Below are 19,441 nucleotides of genomic sequence, written 5' to 3' on the forward strand. Positions count from 1 at the left end.
CAAAATTTTATATTTGATAATCAAAATGTTACTATATTTAAGTTTACAACTAAACTAAGCTTAACTTTAGAAATTTTTAATCTAATCTCTAATTTTGTTTCATGAAATAACATTTTAATAATAGTATTTTTATTTGTTTGTTATAAGTTGCTTAAAAATTCAATGCTCTAATTTTACAGGGTATATATAAAATGAAAATTATTATTCTTTTTTATAAACATTCGGTTTAGGAAGATTTGCTAAAGTTTCTTAAGTTAAAGTTGCTTTAAAATCGAATGCTCTAAAATTACAGGGTATATATAAATTTAAATTAAATTTTTTCATAAAAATAACATTTTAGTAACAATAATTATAATTTTTTTTTTAAGTTTTAGCAAGTTTAGCTCTAGTTTCTTGGTAATAAGTTGCTTTAAAATCTAATGCTTTCAAATTACAGGGTATATATAAATGAAAATTTCCTTTTTTCATGAAATAACAATTTAATAAAATTTTTCATATTATTTTATTAAGGGTTTTGCCATTTTTCCTATAGTTTTCTTTTTGTAAGTAGCTTGAAATCGAATGCAATAAAATTACAGGGTATATATAAGTTTAAAATTGTAATTATAATAGTTTAAATAGATGATTAATACCTAAGCTGCTAAACTTCATTAAATTTAATATATATAATAAAAGTTCACTATTAATTTATATACATTTATTTCTACAGGGTATTTTATAGTTGTGATATTATTTACTTGACTTTGCACACATGTTTCTTGGCTTTTTTTTGCCTGTGTGCGCCTCTTTTTTGGGTATCTCTGCCGCACTCGCTGCCTCAAATAAGTTTTTGATAAGAAAGTTATGATGAGTTTTCCTCACACACACACACACACATGAGTGTAGGAAAAGAGGATGGTGCAGGCAGAAGGCAGAAGGGAGAAGAGAGAAGGGGAAGGAGTATCACATGTACACACAGCTGTTGATTTTGGCCAAATTAGTGCAAACACGTCTTGTTTTGGAGTTGCGGGACGAAACATGTGCAACTAATTTGCAGTTTTGGCCAAAACAAAATGCCAAACACTGGACGAGAGAACGATTCGTGGCGCTTTCTCTTAAAGCCCTGAATGTCCTCAAGTCTTGTGACAAACTAATTTACATTTCCGGCACAGGTTCAATTGCAGAAACAGAAGAGGAAGAAGCAAAAGCCTCCCGCCTTTCTGTCTGCCGACTGTCAAAAGTTTATTTATTTGACACCAAAAAAGTTGACACAGACACCAGTCGCAGTCGCAGTCGCTTCCCCTTCTCCTCTACCTCCCCCCTACTGTGTGTTGTGGCCGCAGGGCGGACGCGTGCGACGGGGCGTGGCATGTCACAAACGAAATACGAAATCCGATTTATTTGCCCGGCCCAAAATTGGATTACAATTGAGTTGTAATTATGCGACAACAAAACGTTGGGGCACTTTACCGTTAACGCCACGCCCCTCCTCCCCTCGCCCCCCCCTGGAGCCCAGGGCTGCAGGAACATCTTTTGAAATTCGCATTTTGCATTAATTAAAACTGATTTAATTAAAGCCATGTCGTGTCGCTTTTAAGCTTGCAAAGCAAAACACAGGTTAAACATACCAAAAGCATCCCCTAATTCAACATCCTCCCCCGACCCCCGCCCCCTTCTTTACACCTCTGTGTTCTTCTCGTCGTTCTATTTTAGACACAAAGTGCTCTTGACTTGGGCTTCTCGCCCAGCAACAACAACAACAAGAGCACAAAAAAGAAATCATTTCTTTACTACGAAAAAGGTGAAAGTTTAATTAAATATGCATCAAGTGTGTGTGCATTTTGATTAAGGACCAAGTCAACAGTTCCAACAGCATACCAGAAAAGGACAACCAAGTCGTAAATATGTCAGCTACAGTAAGTACTCATATGTGCGGAATGTTGTCTACAACTACACAAGTATTAGTAGAACTCAAGTGAAAGTGTAGCGAACAAGTTGAGAGCAGTGTTAAGCACATAAATCATTTGGGATTAGAAGGATTTAAATGGGAACGATTTGAATTTTAATTCTTGCATTTAAAGCTTTGCGAAAAGGAACAAAATATGCAAAGTAACAAGTTACCAGTCATGTCTCTTTACTCGTTGCATATTCTTACTCGCCAAAGCTGCATGGCTAAGCAAAAACGTTGTGAATAGTGTTAAAAACATAAATTAGATAGGATTGCGAAGAGTTTAAGATGTGATTATATTACCAGTAAATGTTAAACACGCCACTCGTTACTCGTTACATTACCACCATACCAGAAAAGGACAACCAAGGCATACAGTTGAGCACAATTTTTTATTGAATGCTTTGCGAAAAGCAACAAAATATGTAAAGTAACGAGTTACCATGCATATCTCATTACTCGTTGCATATTCTTACTCGCCAAAGCTGCATGGTTAAGCAAAAACGTTGTGAATAGTGTTAAAAACATAAATTAGATAGGATTGCGAAGAGTTTAAGATGTGATTATATTACCAGTAAATGTTAAACACGCCACTCGTTACTCGTTACATTACCACCATACCAGAAAAGGACAACCAAGGCATACAGTTGAGCACAATTTTTTATTGAATGCTTTGCGAAAAGCAAGAAAATATGTAAAGTAACAAGTTACCAGCCTTGTCTCTTTACTCGTTGCATATTATTACTCGCCATGGCTAAGCAAAAACGTTGTGAATAGTGTTAAGAACATAAATAAGATAGGATTGCGAAGAGTTTTAGGTAAATGTTAAAGACGCCACTCGTTACATTACAAATAGATTGAGCGAGATAAATAATTTTAAATACACTACTCGCTATTCTTATAATTCTTCTACAGCCAGCTCTTTATCCGTGAATTTTAAAGAGACTACTCGCTACTCCTTACATTAAAAATAGACAAACGAGTTGTCAAAGGCTCGTTACTCGTTACTTATTAAAAATACATCACTGAATATTAAAAACATTACTCGCTACTCGTTATATTAAAGATAAAAATAGCGAGTGCTTAATCTGCTTAAACATTAAAAATAGACAAACGAGTTGTCAAAGGCTCGTTACTCGTTACTTATTAAAAATACATCACTGAATATTAAAAACATTACTCGCTACTCGTTATATTAAAGATAAAAAGAGCGAGTGCTTAACCTGCTTAATCGTTAGCAACCTGAGTGACCTGCGACGTTTCAATACCTTATTTATCTAGTATAGTATGCTGCTTAGTAAGCTCGGCTGACAAGTTCCAAATTCAAGTGTATATTTTGTACAACGGGAATTTCCCATATTTTACTTATTTTCTTCTTTTTTTGGAGCTTTTAGTTTTACCTCTCTTCTACCAAAATTCTGATTAAAACTACAGAAAAAAACCAAACCAAACCAAACCAAATCAAAAACAGAAAACAAATCACTAAACGAGACAAAATCTATTTCAAAGTCAAAAAGCCAAATTAACCGACGAAAATTGGAAGAAATGAATCCAGCACGAGTGCGTCAGCCACGCATCACGCATCCGCATCCGGATCTGCAGAGGGTGCGAAATGAGGAGCGACCACATCATGACTATGATCGTTTCATACCACCGCTGGTGGCAGCTCGACTACAGCTTGAGAATCCATTGGATGTGGCACGATTCGTGCAGAATTTACGCATCATCTTACAGCGTCAACGTGTCCACTTCGATATGGGCGACGGCGACGGTGTTCATGTGTGGAGCTTGCGGACACCGCCACGTTCCACCGATCAGGATGGCGGTGGCGATGAGATGAGACAAGAGCAGCACAATCCACATCCATTGACTGTGAACGCCGAGTTGAGACTTCTTGTGCAGGCAGACGATGTGGTCATCTGAAGGAAATGTATTTGTGGCCATCTCAAGCGACGTCGTGATGTCGATTTGTGGAGCGACGAGCGACAAGCCGAAACGATACTACAAACTGGCATTTGTTATGTGGATGTTACCGTCGAATATAGCCTATATCTTAACTCTCACTTTATCTTTATCTCACTCTTTTTATATCACTCTCTCGCTCCACATCATCATCATCACATTGTGTGTTTTTATACCCTTTACCAAGTCATAGGGAGGCATCTCCGAACCTTGATCAGTCTTTACGTCTGTCTGTCTGTCCGTCTATATGAACACCTAGATCTCAGAGACTATCATAGATACAGATATACTCTTTTTTCAATAGCACTTGTTATATAATATATCTACGCAGATTAAGTTTGTTTCAATTTTGTAAATCGATAATAAATCGAATAACAAGCGTCATTTTGAAGCTATAACTATAACTGTAACTATAAAAATGGTCTTAAAGATTCGTGGCAAGATAAATTATAAAAGTTATTTAAGAAATAATTTTGTATGGGAAAATTCGCCTACTTACTACGGATTTAAGTTGCTTCGGTTGACAATCTGCTATATTTTGCACTCTATGGTGCATTTTGCATGTAGTAGATTTTGGTATATTTTTAGTATATTTGTACTTTACTCTTAGGTATATTTAAAATGCAGTACTATATCAAAGATACCAAGAGGTAGCCTTTGGTATAAATTTAGTATATTTGTGGTATATTAATTTGGGGTATTTTATTTTAGTATATTTGTATTTTTACTCTATGGTGTATTTCAATGTAGTACTATATCAATATACTAAAGGGTAACCTTTGGTATTTATTTAGTATTTTTGTGGTATATTAATTTGGTATATTTTAAATTCAATACAACATTGTTCTGCTTTCATTAACTTATGATATATTTTTAGTATGTTTGCGGTATATTAATTTGGTATATTTTAAATATATTTATCTCACAGTCGAGCACACTCAACTGTAGCTTACTTGTTATTTTTATTATGTATTATTATTAGTCGTGTGCATCCTGAAACGCCTTCCCTAGCTGGTGTATTGTTTATTTCTGGCTAGCTGATGATGATGATTGTGTGTGTTGATACTCTCGCATCAATTTTGGGGGCGCCACAACACACACACACACACTGCCACGTACGCATACAATAATTTCCTGTTCAATGAGCAATTACCGTAATAAAGATACATCTCGGCTCGGCTACTCTATTATAATACGCATCGCAGCCGGAAATCTATCGTCACCACCAACCAACTGTCTAATATAAACCCACACCGAGGCAGACAGACAGACAGCTGCAGACAGGACTCTAGGACATTAGGGTTCACAACAATGACGTTGCTGAGTTGACTCGCTGAGTGAAGAGACTGACATCAGACGGTCAAAAAATAGAAAGAAAAAACAGAAAATAGCAGCTCAGTAAACAAGCATGAAGCGATTTCTCTCTCTCTCTCTCTCTCTCTCTGTCGCTCTGTCTCTCTCTTGACTCGTATTGTAATTGTTTACCCATATAGACCAGAGAATCGGAGGGCGTGCCAAAAGCATTGACATTACATATACATATATTTCTTTTCTATTTTTGGGGGATAGACCGTAATTGAGCAACAACAAAAGGTAACTTCAATTGACTCGAAAGTCGCAAGAATGACGAGAGAGAGATAGGGAAAGAGTGTGAGGGGGGGGAGAAGAGTCTGCAAAGTGAAGAGCATAAAACGTGACATTAACTTCTTTAATGTCTGCTCTACTTGGTCAACAAGTGAACTTGATGAGTGTGTTTCTCTCGCACTCGCAATCTCTTCACTTAAAGTCTGTCAGCGCCTCTTAAACTCTGTCATTTTTCCTTTAAATTTTATTGAGTTGAACAAAATTGATGTACATTAGTTATGAAAAAAACTTTATAGACTGAGAGAAATACTTCATACTTTATTTATATTCGAGATGATAAATCTTGAATTTGTGTAAAATATTAGTCATTAAATTAAGAGTGAATAATATTTTTCTAGCCTGTCTGAACTCTACAAATATTAATGCATTCTTAGTTATATATATAATAGTAAAATAAGTAAGAAAGCTGCAGTCATGTATGCTCAACCTTGAGATAGAGAGAGAAAGACCGATATTCATATTAAAATATACTAAAAAAAATACTAAAATATACCAATCACTATATTTAGTATATGGATCTACCATATCATTCTAAATATACTCTAGATCGTAAAATATAATAGTGTGGTGTTAATTATTAAATATACCGAATTAAGATACTAAAAAAACTAAATCGTAGCAAATTTAATATTTGGTATATATATACTATTGCATTCAAAATATACCATAGAGTATATACTGTGACATATGCATTAGAATGTTAAATATAACAGATTTTATTATTATATTAAATTTAGTATTCAATACTAAATTTCTTTAAATTTTTTAGTATTTTTGTGTAGTTCAAAACTACTAAGAATTTTTCTTATATTTTTCTGTTCTTTTTAATTATATTTTGTACTCGAACTCAACAAATAATAATTAAACAAATCTTGATTCTAAAATCATATTTTTCTCTATATTTAATATAAAATTGGAATATTACTAAAAATTATTCTCAGATTCTTTTTCCTATATACGAGTATTAAGAGATTTCCTCCTCTTATGTTCTGAACTCCACTTCAACTTAAGACTGTCTGAAATCTGCTTTGCAGCTGTCTATGAGCAACCCTATCTAAAGAATTGCAAATGCCTTTAGACTTTAACTCACACTCTGCTGGCACATTTGATGCTTTTGTAAATTTCATCAGTCATCAATTAAGTCAAAGAGAATGCGAATATAATAAATCCTTGACACGATTGGTAGGTCGAGCTGCTTGACTTATAGAGCTTCGCAGCTGCGTAATTGGAAATGGAAATAATAGTCTTTTTGGGTGGGGTAGGAACACAAAAGAAAAACTAATGTAATTATTATCGATTGCCCCAAGTGAAATAGTACATATGGAGTGCAGCTTTAAGGCTTCAATGGAAAGGAGTGATGAGGAGTTAACACAGCAGTGGAATCCAGTCTGCCATTAGCAGACAATGTCGAGCTGTCAGACAACGCGGTGGGTTTAATTTTTTTTCAGATATGGAGAGTTTGGTTGGTTGGGGGTCTGATTGGTTTGTGGGATGCATGCAACATGCTGTGTGGGGCACATTTTATTGCTTTATGCATTTAATGAAGTGTTGCTAGAGCGAGGAAAGACAACCCTTCGGCTACGGCTACGGCTTTGGCTTACGCTTTCACTTTTCACTCGGCCTGACAGCCCAGCAACATATCAAACATTTCTGACAGCCCAGCAGCAGAAGCAGCATTGCCTGACTATATGACTGTCTATCTGTCTGTCTGTCTGTCTGTCTGTCTGACTGACTGACTGCTTGACTGACTGGTTGACTGATTGATTGACTGGCTGCACGACTTGGAGAGTTGCGTCTCTTGCTCGCATGTAATGCATAAAGAATGAAGCTTAAATAAAAGTTGGGAGATGAGAAATAGGATTAACTTGTCACACAATTGAATTTAATTTTCCATACACACAGCATCTTAAAAACCAGACAGCAACAGCAGCTACTTCAGTTCTGTTCTGTTTTTTGGGGCTGAATTCCAGTTGTTACCGTCGTCGTTGTTGTTGTTGTTGTTAGCATGGTCTATTACTTTCACATTGGGGAATTGAGCAGTTTCATTTTTCTCTCAGTCTTGGTTGGAAAATGCTTTTGTGGTAATCTTGTGCTACGGTTTTGTAATGAAATTACTGGCTCCTCAGATTTGTCAAAGCAATCAATACTCTCTCCATTGGGGTCTCTCTTCTTCTTGTTGTTTTTTTTTTTGGGTGGGGGTATTTCTATGCTCATAGCTCAACCATTATGTGCTGGCAAATTGAGGAGCCGGTTAACCTTTTTGTCGTCACACACATCCATACACTCGCAGTGATTTGCCTGTCTCTGATTGATCTGCCTGTTTTGTGAAAGCTGACGAAATATCCTGGCAAATAATTTACACACATATGCACACACACACACACACACACAAGAGAAAACAAGTACGAAACCTACAGTCGAGTGTGCTCGAGAATGAAATACCCGCTACCCATTCTAAATAAAAGCAAAACAGGACGATATTATTCTACAAAATATACCAAAATATTCTATAAAATACCAATATATTGTATATCGATATTCTAGCTGCTACACATTCTTAAGAACAGCAAACCTGCACGGTATTATTCTGCAAAATATGCCAAATTCAAAACCAAAAAAATACTAAAATATACCGACTACCACATTTGGTATATGGATATTATACCCGATAACCATTTTTTATAAAATCAAACCTATACGGTTATACTCAAAAAAATATACCAAATTAATATACCAAAAAATATACCGAAGACTGTATTGGTATATCCATATTCTACTCGCTACCGATTTTCAGTACAAGAAAACCAGTACCGAATTGTTATAAAATATATACCAAATTAATATACCAAAAATACTAAAATATACCGAAAACTATATCAGGAATATTGATCTTTTATATTTTCAATAAAAGCAAACTAGTATATTACACCAAAACTATACAAAAATAAAATACCAACAAATACCAAAATATACCGAAAACTGTATCTGTTATATTGATATTCTACCCACTAGTCATTTTCACTAAAAGCAAATCATTACGATATTATACTAACAAATGTACTAAATTAATATACCGACAAATACCAAAATAAACCCAAGACTATATCTGGTATATTTATATTATTATTCTAAAATATATACCAAATTAATATACAAAAAAAATTGTAAAATATACCAAGGTCTATATCTGGTATATCAATATTATATTACCTTCAAAATTAAAAAAAAAAAATGACAAATCATATGAAATGTTCATACAGAATCTAAATACAAATTACAACAAATTTGCTGAAGTCACAAAGTTATAATACCCTTCTACCCTAAATGTAGCGAGTATCAAAACACATTCAAGTGCATTTGCTTTCACAAATGCTTCCAAGACAAAATGTTTGTGCATATTTTTGCAGAGCAAATCATTCGCTTGAGTTCGTCCAAAATGCATCGACTCAGAGTTCTCTTATTAAAGTTGATCGATTGTTCAACTAGAATTGCTCAATCTCCTTTATCAGATTAAAGATTTCGTATAATTCTTTTAATTATGTCAACTCATCCATCATTCAGTGCAGCACTGCATCACACCCTTCACATGTGGGGAGCAACAATTTTAAAGGACATCACATGACAAACTATTCCACACGCCTCCCGCCCCCGCATATTTGATCCTTTTGATTAGCGCACAACAAAGAGTGCCAGACGTTCATTAACTGTCACACAAATCGGACAATCACTAGGCCAAAGAGCAAAAAGCGAAAGAGAGACGCTGAAGGGAGAAAGGGTAAGGGTTGTGTAGTGGTGACATATGCCAGGAGTCAGCAGTCGACAGAGTCGACAGAGAGAGGTGAATGGAAAGCTTAATTAAATAGTTGGATATTTGTATAGCTGCATTGAAAATGCTTTTGCTGTTGCTTTTGCTCTCGCTCTCTCTCTCTCTCTTCCACTCTCTCTCTCTCTCTTTCTCTCTGTCTATCACACATAAAAATGTCTAATCCATTTGCCCGATACTTATGCACGCCTGCACTCTGGGGATTAATAAACGTGGCCCAGCTTGGAATTGTATCAACCAAGCAAGCAAGCAGGCAAGCAGCTAAGCAACCACCAACCACCGCCAATATCAACATCACACCGCACGTTGCCAGCCAAATCAATTTCAACTGTCAACTGTCAATCAGGCAACAATTCAATCACGCAACGCTCTGGGATTCCAGCGACTTCTTCTTCTTTTTGAGATGCACAAAAACGCTTTTTGTGGTTCAGCTTTAAAGCATTATAAATTATGAAAGCATCCGAGACACTATATACAGTAAAAACAAAAAGGAAGAAGGCTACGAGTGTGCTCGACTGTGAGATACCCGCTACTCATTTTTAATGAAAGCATAATATTGCGATATTTATTTTAAAATATACCTAATTAATTTACCACAAAATACTAAAATATTATATATATAACTACACTGAGAATATACCACAGAGTGCAAAATATACCAGATTAATATACCGCAAAAATACTAAGAATATACCAAGGCTATTTCAGGTGTATTTATAAATTACTACATTCAACATATACCACATAGCGCTAAACATGCCAACAATTAATATACTGCAAAAATACTAAAATAAACTGAGTGTCATATTTGGTATATATTTACAGAACAACATTCTAAATATGCTATAGAGAGCAAAATATACCAAATTAATACACCACAAAAATACTGAAAATATTCCAAAGTCTACATTTGATATATTGATGCACTCATGCATTCAAAATATACCATAGAGTATAAAATATACCGAAAAAATACATAAAATATACTGATATGTCATATTTGGTATATTGATGCAGTTCTACATTTAAAATATATATAGAGAACAAAATAGACCACATTAATATACCGCAAAATGACTAAGAAATATTCAAAAGGCAATTTAATGTATATTGATATAAGGATATGTCTATGTCGTCTCGTCTGATCAAGAAGATATATACTTTTTTGGGTCTGAGATGCCTCCTTCTGCATGTTAAATACATTTTATAGAGACACAAAGTTATAACACCCTTCTACCCTATGGGTAGCGGGTATAAAAAAAAGGGATATGCAATGCCAGGCAGGATTTGGTTACTGGTTCTGTTTCGGTTTCGGTTTCTGGTTGTGGGCATTATTCATGTCGCAAACATTTGCTCAAGAGATTTTTATGAATTACTCCGGCACAATCGTTACAATTGCGAGCCGAGGTCTCTCCCTTTAGGCATTTGCAGCCATATTTTTGGCCTACACTGATTTTTATTGGTATGTACGACGACTTTTGTATTACCATTTACAACTCAGCGCGACTCTCAATCTTCCTTAAGGGTTTCTTTTTTTTCTGCTTCTCTTTAGCCAAGCAGTTGCTTGAGCGTTTTTACTCGACAAGCTGCTGTTGCTGCTGCTGCGGGTCACAGCTAAAATTCGCAGTCAAAACACATGTCACGTATTCTGCTCGTAATTATGGCAAACGTGAGAAATTTCGTTAAGATTTTGCTTGGCACAGTTTTATACTCTAACTTAGATAGAGCGTATTATCATTTGCATTTTCTTTCCACAAAAAAAATTATACTTATTTAGTTTTTTTTTTTAGAAAATTACTAAGAATTTTTCTGACTCTATTTCATATATTAAGAGATTTAATCTTTTTTTTAGTTCTGTACTCGAATTCTACAAATAATTGTTTAACAAATATTGCTTGTAAAAAAACATATTTTTAGCTTTAGTTATTATAAAATTAGAAAAATTATATTCAGAGATTTCCACATCTTAAATCCAGAACTTTAGTTAACTGAACTCAACTGAATTTAAGGCTGTCTGAAGATTCCTTAAGGATATGTTCTTTCAGAATTGTCGATTTTAAGACTTGTTCAATCTGTATTCAAAATTTGTCGGTAAAGTTCTACGTTTTATTAAGAATGCCAATACATATTTTTTGTTAAGATGGCATTTAAAACATACTATATTATTATATCATATAATTCGATTTAAAATATAATATTTTAGAATCTTTTATGGCTGTTTTTTATTCTTTTCTGTTAACTCTTTCTTCCTCTATAATATTAAAAATCGATTTTCAACATTCTATATATTCGACCAAACTGAACATTTGATAATTTTGTATTTATCTAATTTTAGTGTATTGAAAATTCAATCTTTTCCTAAGTTGCAATTTCAATTCATGGCTTTGCATTGTTTTTGTGTTGTCGTTTGCTGCCAGCGTTTTGCTTTTAGGTATAATTTTTGGCACTTTCATTTCGCTTAACAGTCAGTCAGTGAGTCCTTTGCCCCCCTTTGCCCCCTTTGCGAACGCCCTAAGCTCCTGTGCCCTTGTTAACATGTGTATTCACTTTTAGACTTTTTACATTTGGGATTTGCTTTTCGGAAAATGAACGGCAGGCAAAAGGTTGCGCCCTCTGCTCTCTGCCACCTGCAGAAATTGTTATTTTGTCGCCATCTAAATAATGCTTTGACCTTTGAGCCTCCGACAAACGAACATTAATCATAACCGTAGTTTGGACTTGAAAAGTTCTTCATCGTTCGGCAGACAGCATAAATAATGATTATGCCTCAACATTAAAGGGAATATTAAGCGAAATTTCTTTATTTAAATTCTCACATGTTTTGTTTAAGCGATTACATTTATATTACTGTTGTCCGCTGCTGTCAACTGTTGCACATCTTTTGCCAACTGGGCTATTAACGCATTCACTTGACGCACAAATTCTCTGATCAATCCAGTTCGTGTAATTGGCGCAGTTGTCGTTGCTTCACTTGTTGTTGTTTGAGCCATGCTCCACATAACCAACACTATCCATAAAAAGACCAATAAAGACTTAAATAAGTCGCAATTCAACACAAATTTTATTTGCAAAATAATTTGCTGCTTACATCCGAGTAGAATTAGCAAAAATGTGCATTTGATAGGCATTCTGTTTGCTGGCCATAAACTTGTGTAAGTAACTAAAGTATTTTCGCAATGTCACTGGCCATAAATAGTATTGGCAAAGGGATGTCTACGTGCTCGTTGCGAGACTGCCGACTCACGTAGGATGGCGATTAGAAGCTATAGTGTTGTATAACACTATTAGTTAAATAACTAACGGTGAATGGAATTATAATTTAAAGACACTACAGTGTTGTATAACCCCATTAGGTTTGAAAGGAAAGCAAATAATGATTAGCAATAGAATTTCAAAACGCTACAGTGTTGTATAACACCATTAGTTAATTTTAGTGAACAATCTAATGCTGAGTAGCAATAGAATCTAAAGAAGCTTACTGTTGTATAACACCATTAGGTTTGTGAGGAAAGTAAATACCGTTTTCTCATCAGAATTTAAAGACTCTCCAGTGTTGAATAACCCGATAAGTTAGTTCGGCAAGTCAATGCAGATTAGCAATAAAATTTAAAGATGCTTCACCATTAGATTTGTGAAAGAAGTGAATGGATCGACGCTCCAGTGTTGTATAACACCATTAGTCAATTATTTATACTGATTAGCAATAGAATTTAAAGAAGCTCCAGTGCTGTGTAACACAATTGGTTTTGTGGTAAATGTAAATGCTGAGAAGCAATACATTTTAATTACGATCCAGTGTTGTATAACACCATTCGTAGTATGCACTAGAATTCAATGACGCTTCAGCGTTGAAGAACACCGTAATTTAATAAGCTAATGCTGATTAGAAATATAATTTAATGATGCTCCAGTGCTGTTAGTTAACAAACTAAAGCTGACTCGCAATAGAATTTTAGAAAGCTGCAGTGTTGTATAATATAACAATATAGAATTTAAAGACACTTCATTGTAGTATAACATAACATAAGAACACCGTCGAGAATTGAATTTAAACTGTTGTTTTGAATGTTGTTTCCCACTGTAAATATTTATTGATATTTTCATTTAGTATATATTTAGTATATGTTTTCATCACTATACATAGTTAAAATATTTTTCCGATATTTCTTCCAAGCTATGTATCTAATACAAAACAAAACAAGTGTAAATTCAATATTCATTTGAAGTTTGGAAATCGATTTTATTTATTTTTTCATAATTTTAAGTTAACAAGTTTTGAAAGTGAACATTAGTTGAAGACTCATTTATAGATGGCTTGAATATATTGCTTTGCATTTCTATTTAAATTTAACCAACTGCAGGCAAACCACTAAGTGCTGGTACACCTCCATCAGACAAAAGTGAACTAGCTACTGGAATACCTCTAAGACCACTAGTCAAAACAGTTGCCGATCCTGTCTTTGCCACTTCACCTATAGCACCAGAAACAACGTCAATAGGAAGTTTGGCCACATTAGGACGCGCTGAGATGGCAGCCAAGCAGTAGACTAGAAAAAACTTGATTTTAAAAATACATCGATCGAGCAATTAAAATCGTTTTAACCTACCGCACAGGACGAGAGCGACGAGGATGATCTTCTTGAACATTTTTGCCGTGTTTTTCACGTTGTTTGTTTACGTAGACTCAAAGTATTTCGACTGTTTGTTTCTATCGTCAACACGCTGACTTTTATACCCAAATATAGTTCGCAACTTTGATCTGTTCTAAAGCACGTACTTTCAACAACAAAAATTTAAAGCGTGCTTCAAGCTTAATAGACTGCTCTCCCTTTCCCACTCTCTCACGAAGCTTTTGCAACTGTTGTATCATTCATTAGTTAATCATACAATTGAATTTAATGAGGCTTCAGTGTTGTATAACACCATTAGTTTTGTGAGGAAAGCAATTGCTCATAAGCAATAGAATTCAAAGTGTTTTTGGATTTATTTGCCACTGTAAATATTTTGTATATACTTCAATTATTTTGTTGTTACTTTTATTAAAATATAGAAATTTGACGATACAATAAATTCAATTTTCATTTTATGTTTGCAAATCATTTTTATTTATTTTTTCAAAATTTTTGGATATTTATAGTTAACAAGTTTTGCACAATAGTTACAGACGGTTTGGATATTTTGCTTTACATTTGTTGTTTTTTTTTTTGGTTTTGTGGAATTCTTAGCCAACTATTGGTAGTCCTCCCAGAAGTCCTGGCAGTCCTCCAACAAGTCCTCCAACAACTGGCAGACCACTGACTGTACCTAATAAACCAGACACTGCTCCAGATCCCGCATTAGATGCAGCATCGGGAACAATATTGCCAGCCAAATCGGTCACTTTACCGAGCTGAGGACGCGCTGAGATGGCAACCAGGGAATAGACTAGAAATAAATTTCGTTACAAGTTCAAAAAGTATTGATCGAGGATTTAAAAACTATTTTACTTACCACACAGGACGAGAGCGACGAGGATGATTTTCTTGAACATGTTTGGAGTGTTTTTTCGTTGTTTGTTTAGGTAGACTCAATGTATTTCATCTGATAGTTTTTATCGGCAATTCGCTGTCTTTTATACCCGAATATCGTTCGAAACTTTGATCTATTCTAAAACACGTTTTTTTCACAAAACTTTAAAGCGTGCTTCAAGATAAATAGACTGTTATTCCTTCCCTGTTCTCCGACTCTCTCTTTCTCTAAGCTTTTTCAACTCTCATCTCATTAATTAGTTGGTGTCTAATACTCAACATGCACGTTGCATAGGCGCATAACATAATTGCGTTTCATAATTAGCCACAGTCTACAGACAGATAATGTTTTAGCACCCTGTTGTGAATGCTTTTGCTTACTTGTTTATTTAATTTCATTTTGTTACAGATTTTTGTTTTGTTCTGTTTTAATGACATATGTTTAGGGCGCATTTATATTTGGTCACGTTTACTGTAAATAATTAAATTTTTAACATTCTGCACCACGACAAAACAGTGACAAGTTTTCTAGGTGCAGACTGTGTGATACCCTATTATAAATATTAATAATAATAACAAAAAAAAATAGTAATATGAATAATAATGTCAATGCTAATGCTAATGCTAATGCTAATGATAATGATAATGATAATGATAATGATAATGATAATGATAATGATAATGATAATGATAATGATAATGATAATGATAATGATAATGATAATGATAATGATAATGATAATGATAATGATAATGATAATGATAATGATAATGATAATGATAATGATAATGATAATGATAATGATAATGATAATGATAATGATAATGATAATGATAATGATAATGATAATGATAATGATAATGATAATGATAATGATAATGATAATATATAAAATAAGATATAAGTAGTATATATATACTACATTCTAATCATACCAAAAACATAAAACAACCAAATTGTCAACGAAAACAATTAAGACCCCATTTTTGCCGTTTAATTATTTCTCGAGTAATTTTTAGGTAGCAACCTTATTACTACACATTACAGGGTATTCAATTGTTGTGCGACATTCCGTAATTGTTACATTGTAGAGTCAAACTAATCGCTGGCTTAGTAAGCAAATACGTTTCACAATTATTACTATAGAACGTGAGCTAGGAAGAAAACACTAAGCGAATTATCTAGCGGCTGTTCAATAAAACTAAATACAAATAATAAATGAACTAAAAATAGCTAATTGCAAATCGAATCAATGTTTTTTAAGAGCAGCTAATTTATCTGTTCGATGCTGAAGAAGTTTTTAATTAAAAACTCTGCAAGATTTATTCCCTCGATTATGTTTTTTCACCACCTTCCACTTTTGATGGGTGCTCAATCACTGCAAGTGCGACATGCTGACAAAATGGCAAACGCATCTTGGTGGCATCGGTTGCTTGTTGTTGTTGTTGTTGATGTTGTTGTTGCAAGTTTACGTGCCTCACCCAAACGACAAGAAAATGGAAGCAAAAATGGAAGCGTTGGCTTCCGTTCAACACGTGGTTCAGCTATCGTGTCTTTCCGGTATCGAAAATGCTACCGGCAAAAAGACATCGACAACAACAACAAGACATCGACAGCAATTGCATCGCTTTGTGCGTGTTGTAAGATTGTGATCTGGGCATGATAAGTAAATTGTGGAGCTCACGTACATTCCACACGTTTCCGTGTGCGACGTGTGCGTTCCACATCAATATAAAAATCCATCAGATGAGCACAACGCAAATCAGTTCAATTAGCCAAATTTATAGTGCAGCATCGCAGCAACTTCCAACATCGAGAGACTAATTAAGGAATGACTAGAATGACTAGAATGTCGATGTCGATGTCGATGATGATGATGCGACCAATATTGCCAGCACGTCGGCAATTAATTGCTCTCGTTGTGGTGACAACATTAGGTAATTAGTGTGCCATGTGGTCGACCTGTGGCTGTGGCCTACTCGTAATTGATTTTCAGTTTCAGTTTTGCCTAAAACTAACCCATTTTGACAAACATTTGCAGCCTGCTGTTGCCTGCAGTTAACGGCGGCCCAGCAGAACTCCACGTTTGTTGCAACAATTGTCAGCTCGAATAACACGTTGCAGCTGGCAAATGAGACGCGACTCAATGAAACGATAACCATCAACATCAGTGAGATTATTGCCGCTGCTGCTTCGGATGATGATACAGCGACAACAGCATCGACATCGAGTACAACAGAAGCGACAACAACAGCAGCAGCATCGAGTACAACGGTGGCAACCACAACAGCAGCAACATCAACCACAACAGCAGCAGCAACAACAACAGAGTCAGCAACAGTAACATCTTCCTCCACAGCAGCTACAACAGATACCTCAACAACATCCACAGCAGCAACAACATCCACAACAGAATCCACAGCAGCTTCAACAACAACAGCAGCAAGCACAGACACTTCAACAACATCTACAGCAGCAACAACATCCACAGAATCCACATCAACATCCACATCACCAACAACATCCACACAGTCCACAGCAACTTCAACATCCACAGAATCAACATCCACAGCAGCCGCAACATCCACAGAGTCCACATCAACATCCACTAGTTCCACAACATCCACAGAGTCCACATCAACATCTACGCCAGCAACAGCATCCACAGCTTCCAGCACGACATCCGCAACAACAGAAGCAACAACGACACCAACAACATCCACAGCAGCAACAACATCCACACAGTCCACTTCAACATCCACAGCAGCCACAAATGCCACAGAGTCCACAACAGTTGCAAGTTCCACCGAGTCGACATCCACAAGTTCCACAACGTCCACAACGTCCACAACAACGCCAAGCAGCAGCTCAACAACGTCCACAACAACAACGACAACTCTGGATCCTTATCCATTGGCACCTTATCCCACAGTTTACGGCCAGGACATTGCCAAACAGTATCGCAAATATCGCAAGGAGCGCAAAGGACGCAAAGGACGAAAGGGACGCAAATATCGCCGACGCAGCACAACAACAACAACGTCGACTTCAACGACAACCACAACATCAACAACTCCATTGCCCGATGACAACAGCAATGAAGATGACAACAACAATGATAATAGTAATAATAATGGTAATGAGGATGTGAGCATTTCGGCTGATGATTTAGTGTTGTTGGAGCCGCTGCCAGAGTTGCCACTTGATCTGGGCAACATTAACAATCAGCGCATTGCTCCATAATCTCAGTGAGAACCAACAGAAAACAAACTCATTAATTAATAAACAAAAAGACAGACATACATACTTATATATAAACATATTTTATACTTTTTAAATAAATAAATAAAACAAAAAAGAAACTCGTGTATTTTATCACGACGCAGCATTTTCAGTTTTGTGCTGAATTAACGTAATTTTTGATAAGCGTCACAACAAGCTGAACAATTCATTAACAAGCTTAAAGACACAGCGGAAAAGATATGAAATATCAGCAAAGAAATTGTTGTTCACCTGGGCAACAAAAACAGTGTTAAAGAAACTAATAAAGTGTCGAGTTTTAAGATATGAAATTCTGAATTGAATAAGAGATTAAAAAGAAAATAAATAAAGAGAGATTTAGAAACTGAAAGACTGAAATATAAGTAAGAATATAGAATATGGAATATGGAATATGGAATATAGAATATGGAATATGGAATATGGAATATGGAATATGGAATATGGAATATGGAATATGGAATATAGAATATAGAATATAGAATATAGAATATAGAATATAGAATATAGAATATAGAATATAGAATATAGAATATAGAATATAGAATATAGAATATAGAATATAGAATATAGAATATAGAATATAGAACATAGAATATAGAATATAGAATATAGAATATAGAATATAGAACATAGAATATAGAATATAGAATATAGAATATAGAATATAGAACATAGAACATAGAATATAGAATATAGAATATAGAATATAGAATATAGAATATAGAATATAGAATATAGAATATAGAATATAGAATATAGAATATAGAATATAGAATATAGAATATAGAATATAGAATATAGAATATAGAATATAGAATAGAGAAACTGAAACTGAACTTTAGAAACTGAAAGACTGAAATATAAGTAAGAATATAGAATATGGAGAACATAGAACATAGAACATAGAACATAGAACATAGAACATAGAACATAGAACATAGAACATAGAACATAGAACATAGAACATAGAACATAGAACATAGAACATAGAACATAGAACATAGAACATAGAACATAGAACATAGAACATAGAGTGTAAAACATTAAACACAGAACATAGAACATAGAACGTAGAACATAGAATGTAAAACATAGAACACAGAACATAGAACGTGGAAGTGTATCGAAACTTTAAAGAAAGAAAAATTACGAAATTATGGGAAATCATATATCTTTTGTTTTTAAAAGTGAAACGTTCTTTCTTTTGACCAAACACAATATCGTTTGATTGCTAAATATATTTGTATGGGGAAATTTGCTGCAGTTTGCTTCTATTAATTGCACACTTTCAATAT

The 19,441-nt window shown here is 34.6% G+C and overlaps 2 protein-coding genes and 1 long non-coding RNA gene across 5 annotated transcripts; 2 read left to right on the forward strand and 1 right to left on the reverse strand.

Moving 5' to 3' along the window:
- The first annotated feature begins 3,226 nt into the window (after positions 1-3,226).
- LOC133848931 (uncharacterized) lies at positions 3,227-3,995 on the forward strand. Its single transcript, XM_062284681.1, has one exon. It carries the CDS (start codon positions 3,473-3,475, stop codon positions 3,848-3,850), a length of 378 nt encoding a protein of 125 aa, XP_062140665.1. The 5' UTR covers positions 3,227-3,472; the 3' UTR covers positions 3,851-3,995.
- Positions 3,996-12,129: 8,134 nt separating this feature from the next.
- Positions 12,130-12,624, reverse strand: LOC133848453 (uncharacterized). The gene is made up of 2 exons (XR_009895267.1): positions 12,445-12,624; positions 12,130-12,363 (listed from the first exon to the last, which is right to left on the reverse strand). It is a non-coding gene; the product is annotated as an uncharacterized LOC133848453 (long non-coding RNA).
- Positions 12,625-16,004: 3,380 nt separating this feature from the next.
- LOC133849065 (uncharacterized) lies at positions 16,005-18,187 on the forward strand. 3 transcript variants are annotated; one of them, XM_062284915.1, is made up of 4 exons: positions 16,005-16,801; positions 16,906-17,409; positions 17,443-17,475; positions 17,590-18,187. In XM_062284915.1, the coding sequence occupies exons 1-4, from the start codon at positions 16,696-16,698 to the stop codon at positions 18,105-18,107; spliced, it is 1,161 nt and encodes a 386-aa protein (XP_062140899.1). In that variant the 5' UTR covers positions 16,005-16,695; the 3' UTR covers positions 18,108-18,187. The 3 variants fall into 3 exon arrangements, with proteins under 3 accessions (XP_062140899.1, XP_062140898.1, XP_062140897.1); XM_062284914.1 differs by having other exon boundaries at positions 16,006-16,801; positions 17,443-18,187; XM_062284913.1 differs by having other exon boundaries at positions 16,007-16,801; positions 16,906-18,186.
- Positions 18,188-19,441: the final 1,254 nt, after the last annotated feature.

This window comes from Drosophila sulfurigaster, chromosome X (assembly GCF_023558435.1).
Source record: "Drosophila sulfurigaster albostrigata strain 15112-1811.04 chromosome X, ASM2355843v2, whole genome shotgun sequence".
Classification (NCBI taxonomy): Eukaryota; Metazoa; Arthropoda; class Insecta; order Diptera; family Drosophilidae; genus Drosophila; species Drosophila sulfurigaster.

What these genes read in the sequence shown, in the direction of transcription:
- LOC133848931 (XM_062284681.1), top strand. Translation starts at nt 3,473, where the DNA reads ATGAATCCAGCACGAGTGCGTCAGCCACGCATCACGCATCCGCATCCG.
- LOC133849065 (XM_062284913.1), top strand. Translation starts at nt 16,696, where the DNA reads ATGACTAGAATGACTAGAATGTCGATGTCGATGTCGATGATGATGATG. An exon ending in CGTTGTGGTGACAACATTAG is followed by an intron (nt 16,802 to 16,905) that starts GTAATTAGTGTG and finishes AAACATTTGCAG; the next exon opens with CCTGCTGTTGCCTGCAGTTA.